We start from the raw sequence: 12,543 nt of genomic DNA, 5'->3' as shown, positions 1-12,543 counted from the left end.
CACAAATGTCATTACATTTATATCATACAATACTAATAAAGTTAGTTTAGTTTTTTTACCTTTATTTCTACTGCATCATAATATTTCTAAAACTTCGTGCAAAAAGGAAATAAATAGATGGATATGGGATGGAGGGAGTATATGTTATTATCTTCGTCCAACTCTAAAGGTCTCATTTACTTTTTGCATATTTATATTTGAATATTAATTATTATATCAAAATCTGGTATAAATTAAGAAAAAATTGCAAAAATACTTCAATTAATGTCTTATAATACTAAAAGAAGATATTTTTATACAAAATTATACAAATATAAGGATATTTTTAATGTTAAGTACAATGACGCAAAAGGTAAATGTGACTCTTACAGGCGGACGGAGGAAATACTATATATATATATAGTTAAATAAACTGTATTAGTTTATAAGTTCGAAAAATCAACCCCCCTTTAATTCGCCCCTGGTACCCGAACAAACGAGAGAAAATATAATCGAACAAACCCTAAATTTTGCTTCGGATGTTTTGAATGTATTTTGTATGTCGGCCGATAGCTATGAGTTCGCCGTTGTTGCAATTCCTTAGCTCGACGCCGATCACCGCAATAGCTTTCCCCAATCGCAAAATTTTGCATTCGATCTCAACTTCGTCCTAAAATATTAATTATCATTGTTATATTTTATGCACAAACTACGAATAACTGTATTGTATAATTGTTTTAATTGTAACTATATTTTTTTAACATTAATATCATATTTATATGTAACACAAATAAAGAAAAAATGATATATTTTCTTTTTCTCAAAAAAGTATTTTATTTTGAGACAGATCGAAATAAAATAATAAATTATACTTTTTGTGTTATTAGATATGAAAAAATAGATACGTACCCCAACATAAGCAGTGCCCGTGTAAGAAATATTGATTTCTACGGATACGCCGGTCGGAACTCCCGTCGTAAAAACCACCGTTGTTCCGATCAAGTCCACTAGGGCGGCGGCGGCTCCGGCGTGCAATTCCCCTTTTTCTCCGGTGAGTCGTTGCGGGACAATAATCGAGCAAAGGATACGACCGCGTTCGATTTTTTGAATTCTTAGTCCTTGCATCGTCGTCAGGTCTAAAAAATCTTCGGGCATGGATTTTGATTTCAATCCCGACTTCGATTTTTCGTTCTCTACGTATTTTCTTACTTCCTCAAAATCCATTTTTTGAGACTCCTAGGAAGTGTGTGTATGATATATATATATATATACACACATGAGGTATGATGAAGGAGAGGGTGTGTTTGTTTGACTTCTCAACTTTCTACCCACTTTTATTATTCTAAATATTTTTTTAAAAAATTTAAAAATAAGGACCTATCTATAATATGCCTACCATCCCACGTTTACTTTTACTTTTAATATAGAATTTAAAAGATGGTCCAAAAAGATCTCCACCGACACAAATTTAAATATAACATATATTCTATCTTTATATAAAAAAAAGTAATATTTAATACAAAATAATATTATTGATACAATTCAATATACCTCGCATAAAAATAAATAAATTATGAAACTGAAATACTAAACAAACAAACTCAAATTCACTAAAAAAAACAGTATATTTGTAATTCCATCTCTAATATCATTAGTAACGAAAAAAGTGAATTTAACAACGAAAAATTTTTGTTACAAAATTGATTGATTGTATTTAGATGATAGCTAGGGTTTGTTCACTTTGTATTTGAAATGGTATGATTTTCATAAATATTGTTTTTAAAAAATTATAATATATATATATATTAATACAATATGTATATTATACATATTATACACTTATAAAAAAAACTAATAATTCAATACAATATATAATTTGATCCTCATATGTCATCAATGTGATGACTAATCACAAATGTAATTGTCTATATATAAGTCATGATGTATTGGAATATAAATCATTATTCTACAATTTATCTTTTTCTCCTAAAAAAATAAAAATAAGTAATAATAATAATAATATACTTACCTAACAAATACATACACGTAATTATATATACTCAATAGTTTTATTTATCATTTTTGTCCGTTTCAATACAATAATCTTGTTTATCATTTTTGTTCGTCCTAAAACAATAATCTCATTTTCATAAATAACTATATCACTATATAAATGCCCTTACTTTTTCATTATTATTACACAATTGTCACTATTTTTTACACTAATATACTCACAAGGGCAAAAAAATCTTTTACTCGTACTTTTTACCCACTACCAATATAATATCAATATTCCTTAAATCCCGTGCCAAGCACAATCCAGACTATAGTTTTGGAATTGAGGGAGTATAATTTTTTTAATTATAATTTTAAAAAATTAAAAAGTAAAATAAAAAGGCAACACACAAGTGTTCCCCCAAAACTTATGACGTGGGAATCTGCGATTGAACCAAATACCCTGCAAATTATATCCGATATGCAAGATATATTAGACGAATCATGTGTGGCAAGACCCAAGGCGTCGAGGATTTGAACCTATGACCTAACGGTCACAAGTCTAATCCCCACACCACCAGGTCATCCCTTACAGAACTCGCCGTTGCTATTTTTAGAGTGCACAAATTAGAGCGTCAGAGATTTGAACCCATAACCTCACGATTACAAGTCTATTGTAAACTTTACATTTGCCAAAGCAAAATTTTTATTTTTTATTTTAAAAGTAATTTTTAGCTAAATACTAAAATATTTATATTTTTTGTTTTTTTTTATACTTCATCCATCCCATAATTATATTCTTAATTGAGTTTGGCAGAATATTTAAGAAATATTGATATTATATTAGTAGTTGATAAAAAGTATAGATAAAATTTTTTTTTGTCCTTGTGAGTGTATTAATGTAAAAAGTAGTGACAATTGTGTAATAAAAATGAAAAAGCAGTGATAATGTTATGGTAATATAGTTATTTATAAAAATAAGACTATTGTTTCAGGACGGACAAAAATGGTAAATAAGATTATTGTATTGGGACGAAGGGAGTATTACTTTTTTAAGAGTAAGATGAACATTATATTATTTTATATTTTTGAAAAAATTTAATTTATTTAACTTTTGTAAAAAATCAAATAAAAAATTTATCAATGAACAAAAGAAAATTTATATGTTTTCCAAAATATATATATATATATGATTCAAATAATAATTTTTTTTAAAAAAAAATTATAAAGAAATTCACTCATAGTCAATTCATTCACGCACATGGTTTGATATGATTATTGCTTTGTTTGGATTGTAGCTTGTGTCTTGTCTGGTCTTGTTTATGTTTCCTTTATTATTATTATTACTTTGTCAAAATAAATTCTTTCTTAAATCTTCTATATAATTTTTTTTTTTCTACAAAAATAATTTATAAAAATATACTGAATAATATATATATATATATATATATTAAAGTTATACAAAATGATTTTATTTAGGGAACTTGAATTTGAGTTTGGTTTTTATTTGAATTTTGGGATGAGTTTGAATTTTGTTGTTTCTTTTGTGTTTAGATTTGGTTGGGGTTTGAGAAGTTTTGATGTGTATTGATTTAATGGATAATGAATAAAATAATATAAATGTATATTAAATTTAATTTATAAAATTTATATTGTATGATTTGATTATGAATTTATATTATACCAAACATATATATATTTAAATTTTTATTTATTCTTATTATACAAAATTTTATTCTCTACAGAATGACATATATATTGTATATATTTTTTTACCCTACAATTATTATAAATATTAAATAAATATAATATTTGAAAAAAAATGCAGCAAATGTCTGCTTGGAGGAACCGGCCTAGACTGGGGAAAAATACTATGCAAACACTGTGCTCGGAGAAACAGACCCTTAGTTTTATAGAGAATTTTTATAATATTTTAAATAATGTAAAATTGATTTTTAATATAATATAAAAAATAAAAAATAGGTATTTGATTTGATTTGGAAAAAAATATGATGAATTGTGTATTTAAAATTCAATCCTCCAAACAAACACACTCGTAAAGGGTATGTTTTCTTTTATAATTTTTTAAAAAATAATAATATATTACACATATTTGTTATTTTTATATTATCTACACATTATTTTATGTCTCACAAAAAAATAAATAAAAATACTCATTTAAATTATTTCACAAAACAAACATTAATTTCAAGTAATTTTACTTTTTTTTTAAATTAAAAGTATTGAATTATAAATGTATTTTAATTTATAAATGAATGTCAAATCTAGCTCATATTTACTAGTGTATTTGATTTTTGTTTTAAATTAAAATTGTTATTATTCAATTATATGAGTTTAGTAAAAATATTATTCTTCGTCATGCAAATGTATGCTTATTTAATCGGACATAGATTTTAATAAATGTGAGTAATAATGATTATTTTTTTCTTTTATAATTAAAAAAAATATAATAATATAATAATTTTTTACTTAAAAATGAAACGATAATACTTTTCTTATGACAACTCAAAAAGGAACATGAGTATAGATTTGAATGATATATTTTATTTATAAAACATTAAATTAAAAATTTTATTTAAATGCAACTTTAGAAAAAATAAATTCAAACCAAAATTAGTTTTTTGTCCATTTTTTTTTTTTAATACAGTTCTCTATATTTATTTTCTCACAAAAATCAATATAAAATATTAATACTTTTTATATTTTTTTCCCGCAATTTTTTATATTTCACGTAAAAAAATTTTCACATATCAAAATTCATGGACAAAAAAACTCCACAATCTAACAATAATATAAATATATAATGTGAACATAGGATTTGTTTAATTTTGATTTGAATTTTTCTTTAAATAATAATTTAATATAATATTTTTGAAATAAAATAATATATTTATATAAAAAATATATTAAATAAATAATATTGATTTGTATTTTATATTCAAACAAAACACATTCCAATAATATTATCATTTTAGTACCTTTTTTAATACATGTAATTATTTTAAATTATTTAATATTAAAATAAATATAAAAAACGACAAGAAATATGATATCGGTTTTTCTATATTCGATGTTATCTTCAAATTAATTTTTTTTTTTTTTTAATTATAAGTATAACTATAAGCAGGGCGGATCTATTCAGGGGCAAGGGTGGGCTGTCCCCCCGCCCCACCCCACATTTTATTTTATTATTTATTTATTTTTTTTGAAAAAACATATATATGTATATACTATTCTATATAAGTTGTATTTAAAATAAATAATAATAATAATAATCAGTGTTAAATTATTTTTTTAATAAAAAATTGTATTATTTTTTATTTAAAAATATACAAAGTTAAATATTTACCATATATATAAATAGTCATAATATATAGTTATTGAATTTTTTTTAATTGGTTGTTTTTAATTAGAAGAAAAATTATTTTGATTGTATAAAAAATAATATTTCTTATTGAATCGTTATTTTTTTATAAGTGAACAGAATATATATATTATATTAATATGTATATATTGCATTTTCATAATATTAATAAAAAAAGTGTCAACAAAAAAATAGATTGTGTGAACAAACACTAGTGTTTTTAGATGCAAGCATTTTTTTATATTAGGTACGATAACTTGTGTTAATAATATAATAAATATTTCCTCCGTCCACTTATAATGTTTACATATTTTTATTTTAGGACGTCCAATTACAAAGTTAACATTTTATTAAATACATATTTTTTTCACAAATATCCTTACTTTACATCACATCATTACTTTTACACAAAAAAAAAAAAGTAAGGGCAAAAATGTCATTACACTACTTTAAACTACTCACTATAATTAAAATACTATTATTTCTTAAATACCGCGCCAAAAGTAAATGTAAACTTTCAAAGCCGACGAAGGGATATAATTGTTGGCTTTTTATAAGTAAATAAATAATATATTATATATTATGTTAATATATATATTGTACTTTTTAATATTTATGAAAAATTGTTCCGCTTAAAAATATTAATTGAACATACGGAATAGATTCTTTAAATTCCATAACTATTAGTACATTATTAAATTAGAAAGTAAAATTTTTAAATTAGATTTGTTTATCTATCATATCTTTAATATTCTCAAAACAACAGTCTTATTTTTTTTAAAACAATAGTCTCATTTTCATTTTTAGTAACTAACTTTTCATTTTTTTACAAAACTATCTCTATTTTTTCATAATAATTACACAAAGTAGGAGCATTTTGGTTTTTTTAGAAATACTTTCAAACTTACTATCAATATAATACTATAGTCTTGTTTACTATTTTTGTTCGTCCCAAAATAATAGTCTTATTTCCATAAATAACCATATCACCGTAAAATTACCCCTACTTTTTTATTTTTATTACACAATTGTCACTATTTTTTACACTAATACACTCACAAGAGGAAAAAGTCTTTTATCCATACTTTTTACCAACTACCAGTATAATATAAATATTCCTTAAATCTCGTGTCCAACCCAAGTAAGATTATAATTTTGGGACGGATGGAGTAAATAAATTTTTATTGATTTAAACAGGATATTTCAAACTCATTAAAAGTTACATTCTTATTGATAATCGTTTCCAAACAAGGTTTATTTGGTATTCATAGTTTATAACCTTTAATTCAATCGGGATAATTTAAGAACACATACTTTTCAATTTAGATTTTAATTTATCTATTTTAATATGAACAAAAGCACCACATTCAAACAATTTAATATTAGATTCAATGAATATCGATTGTAAATTTTTACGTTAAAAAAAATAATAAATTAAATTCTACTTATTTACTTGATTATTTAAATTTTGGAAATTTTCACTCAAATGATGAAAAAAGGCTTGTTAATCAAATAAACCGTTGTTAGTAAGGCTTCTGCAAAACCTTTTAGGTTGTTCAAAGATTTAAGAGTTTGTTTACTTTATTTTCAGTTATCTATATATTATATATTTGAGATTATTCCATAATTTCTCCATTCTGAAATTTTTGAGATTTTTTTGATTTTTTTTTAATTTTATTTTACAGTTTATTATTATTATTATTATATGATAACAGAGTATTTAAAATCAATATAATTTCTACAGTTTCTAGTATTGTACCATTGTATGATTTTTTTCCAGCTTGTTTCATCATTTTTATATAAATTTTTTTATTTTTTTTATCTTACTATTTTGAAAAAGATATATAATCACGGTATTTATTTGTATACCTTTTTTTTAGAATTTATAAATAATTTAATATGATATTTATTTATATTTTGCAAGATCTTATTTATTTAACAATTTATTTTTTTTATATTGGTAAACTTAATAATATTTATAATTGATAATTTTTAAATTATTTAAATCTTAGGTATTTTCTGTTCTTATACTACCTCCGTCCACTCACAAGGTACACAGTGGTTTTATTGTGTTAATATTTAAATATTAATTATTATATCAAAACATAGTACAAATAAAGATATAAAGACAAAAATACATCTATTAGTCTCTTATAATATTTATACAATGATATTTGTAGAGTAAATTATACAAATATAAAAATATTTTTAATATTAAATACAATGAAACAAAAAGGTGTATTTACTTCCCGATTGGACAGATGTAGTATTAGTTTTTTTATTCATTAGTTTTTTTTATCCTATCATTTTTCAAAAAATATTGAATTTGGTAAGTACTAAAATATGCTCTCTTTGTCCGGCAAATATTAAATATTTTATTTGGGCATAAGAATAGATGCAGTATAAATTAGTTATTTAAATAGTGATATTATTATTTAATGATTAAAAAAAAATAAAATATGTGTTTGAATATTTTAAACATTATATATCCCAATAAAATATATATACAACATGAATACTATTTTTTAGAGAATAAAATTCTATTAATAAAAATAAAAAAAATATTTATTTATTTATCAGTACAATAAATTATTTTTTGTAAAAAAATAAATAGTTTTAAAGGTAAATAAGATCTTTGATAATTGGGAAGACATATAGAAATAAAGAGTTTCGAGTCGATCATACGTATAAAATATTAGAAATTTAATTAAATTGATTTTATTTGTTAAGTATATTTAAGATTAATAAATTTAATTAAATTAATTAAATTATTTTTTTTTCATGAATAATAAAATTTTAGAAAAACCTTTAAAAAAACATATTCTATAAATATTTATATTTGAATTAAAATTGATACATTTTAATTATATTAGGATTATTATTGATTTTTTTTTTCTATTGTAACTATAACAATTATTATAAATTCAAAATATATATTTTTTTAAAAAAATATAACTAAGAAAAAAATTTTTTAGACCAAAACAAAAAGGTACACGGCTGTGTAAATACATGGTCGTGTAGCAACATGACCATGTATAATTATACACTGAAATATATATGGTTGTATGACAACATAACCGTGTATAATTATACATAGCCGTGTAGTTTCCAGATCAGCAATTTTCGTTAGTTTTTTAAGGTGGAACAAAAATTGATTGAAATTGTTTATAATGAGACAAAAATTGATTGAAATTGTTTATAACGAGACTAAAATTGATTAATTTTTTATATTGAGACCAAAATTGATAAACTTTGATTATATTGGGATCAAAATTGATTTTTTCCCTTAATTTTTTCAACTTATAATTAATTTTTTTAAAATTTTTTTATATGAATGTTAAGTTTTTCCGTATTATTTGACGAATTGACCATATTGATGTTCAAAATATCTAAAGTGAAACTAATTTTACAAATATTGTATATTTATATAATTATAAATACATCGTAATTTTTTATTTATATTTTATATACAATTTTAAATGTAGATATGATACTAATTAGACAATAAAAGACGATAAATTTAAAATTGTCACACAAACAATTTCAGTTCATCTTTATATTTCAAAATTTTACAAAATCAGACATATTTTTACACGTATAAATATACATACATATTATTTCATTGTTAATTATTTTGACGCACTAATATTTTTTTTAAATATATAACAGGATATTATATATGATTAGTACGAGAGTTTATTAACACTTTTATTGATTGTGTTTATATATGTATAGTACTAATTGTATCTTTATGGACACAATAAAAAATTTGTTACATGTTAAATTTAGTATTAATTATTAATTAGTCTTAAGAATATTTGTATATTTGTACATAATATTTATCAATATAATTAATTATTTGTTTGATATTATTTCAACAATTTACACACACCGTGCATCACACGGGTTTACACTCTAATATCAAGTATAAGGAATCGAGTCAATAATATAAAAAAATATTTTTGTATTGAATGTTGATTTTTTATAAATAAATAAAAGATATATTATATATTATGTAAGTACGTATAAATAATATATTTTTAATAATATTTATCAAAAACTATGTCAAAAAAAAATATTGAGTGAATAAACCCTTAAAAAATTTTTATAAATGGAGTTTTTAAAATATAGGATTTGTTTATTTCGGCTTTGCTTACACAGTACATTTTCACTCATTTGATACTATTTATTTTTTTAAAAAATATCACATAAAATACATTTTTTCTCTCACAAAAAATCAAATTAAATACTAATTTTTTATTTTTTTTCTAAACTTCCAAATTTTCAAAAAAACCCATATCTAAACAAACCCTAATTAGTGTTTGAATTTGATATATATATATATATATATTTTATATGAGGCAATAATATAAAAAATGATCTTTTATATTCCCTCGATCTATTAACAAAGTATCTATTTTTTCATTTTAATATGTTTTATAATAAAGTATTCATTTTTTTTTTTTAGTAAATGTACTATATACCTAACATTACAAATACCCTTATAACTTATAATATATTACACAAATGACACTACATTTATATCACACAATACTAATAAAGTTATTTTAGTACTAATATTTTTAAAACTACGTGCAAAAAGCAAATAGATATCTAATTATGAGATGGAGGGATTATTAAATTTTTAATTTTTGTAAGATGAAATATATAAATATTATACATTCGAAATTGTGTCAAAAAAAAATTAATTAGGTAAATAAACCCTTTAACATTGTGAAATCATCAATTGAATTTGGGTTGTGCGTAGTAGTGGGCCTAAATTGGATTGGTTCAACAAATGGGCTTTGGATTATAATTCTTTGAAATATTTGTATCTATTTTTTTAATAATTAAAAAAATAATAATATTTTATGTATGTCGTGTAGTGTGTAAGATTATGTTAATTAAAATATTTTAAAAATTATAATTGACAGAAATTGATATAATTGTAATTTTAGATAAAAATATAAAAATATTTTATTAATATGTAATCATCACATTTTTTAATTAAAAAATTGATACATTAATATAAATAAATAAATATATATATTGATAAAGAGCAGAAGTAATAAATTCTTTTATTCTTTCTTCCCTAATATATATATATATATATGTATATTTTTTATTTTCAAGATTATTTTTTATTTTCGTTTATTTTAAAACAAGGTTACTATTTTTTAATTTTGTAATTATACTACCTACCTAATATAATCAATACTCTTTTAACTTACAATATATTACACAAATATCATTACTTTTATATTACACCATACTAATAGGGGTATTTTTGTCTTTTTTACAACAATTCAATATAATATTAATATTAAAAAATTTACGTGTAAAAAACAAATGCCACCATTCCAATGGGACGGAGGGAGTAATATTATATGTTGTTAGAATATACTCCATCCATCTCTTAATAAACTATTCATTATTATTATTATTATTATTATTATTATTATTATTATTATTATTTTCACTTTGACTTGTCCTGTAACAAAGTATCAATTTTCTTTTTTAATAACTGCACTATCTACCTAATATTACAAATACTCTTACAACTTATAATATATTACACAAATATCATTATTTTTATATCACATAATACTAATAATGTTATTTTAGTCATTTATACTTTATTCCTTTTATATCATAATATAATACTAATATTTCTAAAATTCCAAGCAAAAAGTAAACGGATACATAGAAATGAGACGGAGGGAGCATACTCCCTCCGTCGAGTTATAAAGTATATATATTTCTATTTTGGGACGTTCAATTACAAAGTAAATATTTCATTAAATACCTTTACTTTACACCGCATCATTACTTTTACATAAAAAAAAATAAAGGCAAAAATATTATTACATTACTTTCAACTACCCATTATAATTAAAATATTAATATTATTTTTAAATATCACGCCAAAAATAAATGTTTACTTTGTACGTAGACGAAAAAATTATTATATTATTATCATATACTATTATTTATGCGATGAATTTTTCATATATATATACATATGTGTCCGTTACCATATTAATTTGATCAAATTAGCATACTACCAAAGGATAATGTCACTGAGCAATTAATAACGAAGGATTTTTTTTTTTCTCAATCTTTAATTGAAATATCTTATAAATATAGTAATTAATAAAGACTCTTTATTACAAGTAAACAACAATAAATGCAATAAACAAATGATAAATGATCGATATCCCATAAAAATATTTCGTTTGAATTTATTTAATATACTATAAATAAATATTAATGTGGTATATTTTGAAAAAATTTAAATTTTAATATTATATAATACTTCATTTGTTTCGTAAAATTCAGAACATTTGGTTCTATTAAAAACAATGAATATTTTATTAAAAAAACAATAAAAGTAAAAAAAAAAAAAGTAGTTTAGTGTATTTTAAAAAAATTTGTTATTTATTTTTTTTTAAAAAAAGAAGGGGCGAGAAAATAATAAATATAGTGATATTTGGTATAAATAAGTATTGAATGAATGATAAAAATTAAATATTGATTTGTTGACTCCGTAAAAAATTAGTAATAAAGATAAATTTAATGGACAAACTAAAAACAAAAGCGAAGGTTAATTATAAAAAATACTTTGGTAGCAAATATCTATAAAGAAAATAGCAAATATCGATATAGAATATAAAACATATTTGAATAACACATGTAATTATATATATCAAAATATATCATAATTTTAACAAAATAGTACTCCCTCCCTCTGGCCCTTGACAATCTATCTATTTTTTCATTTCTTTTTTTTTTTTTTTTTATAGTAATTGTACTATCTACTTAACATTACAAATATCCTCTAATTTACAATATATTATACAAATGTCATTACATTTATATCATACAATACTATTAGGGTTAATTTAGTCCTTTTACCTTTATTTCTACTTTATTCCAATATAATATTAATATTTTTAAAATTTCGTGCAAAAAATAAATGGATATATAGACATGGAACGGAGGGAGTAATATGATTCAATTAACAAATATCCACAAAGAAAATAGCAAATCATTACATAATATATAGCACGTTATATAACATAATATATATTATCTCTCTTGTTACGATTTGCTAATTATTTTAAGTTAATGTGCTAACTTAATGATGTGCTATATATTGTGTAATGATTTATTAATTCCTTTAA

General features: G+C 21.4%; 1 protein-coding gene across 1 annotated transcript; it reads right to left on the bottom strand.

The window, feature by feature from the left end:
- Positions 1 to 497: 497 nt before the first annotated feature.
- On the bottom strand, positions 498 to 1,258 carry LOC127255276 (uncharacterized). The gene is made up of 2 exons (XM_051280748.1): positions 889 to 1,258; positions 498 to 649 (listed from the first exon to the last, which is right to left on the bottom strand). The coding sequence occupies exons 1-2, from the start codon at positions 1,201 to 1,203 to the stop codon at positions 503 to 505; spliced, it is 462 nt and encodes a 153-aa protein (XP_051136705.1). The 5' UTR covers positions 1,204 to 1,258; the 3' UTR covers positions 498 to 502.
- Between the last annotated feature and the right edge of the window lie 11,285 nt (positions 1,259 to 12,543).

The sequence above is a fragment of the Andrographis paniculata genome, unplaced genomic scaffold (genome assembly GCF_009805555.1).
Source record: "Andrographis paniculata isolate CXL003 unplaced genomic scaffold, ASM980555v1 Contig53END, whole genome shotgun sequence".
Classification (NCBI taxonomy): domain Eukaryota; kingdom Viridiplantae; phylum Streptophyta; class Magnoliopsida; order Lamiales; family Acanthaceae; genus Andrographis; species Andrographis paniculata.
This window is presented reverse-complemented; position numbering and strand designations above follow the sequence as displayed.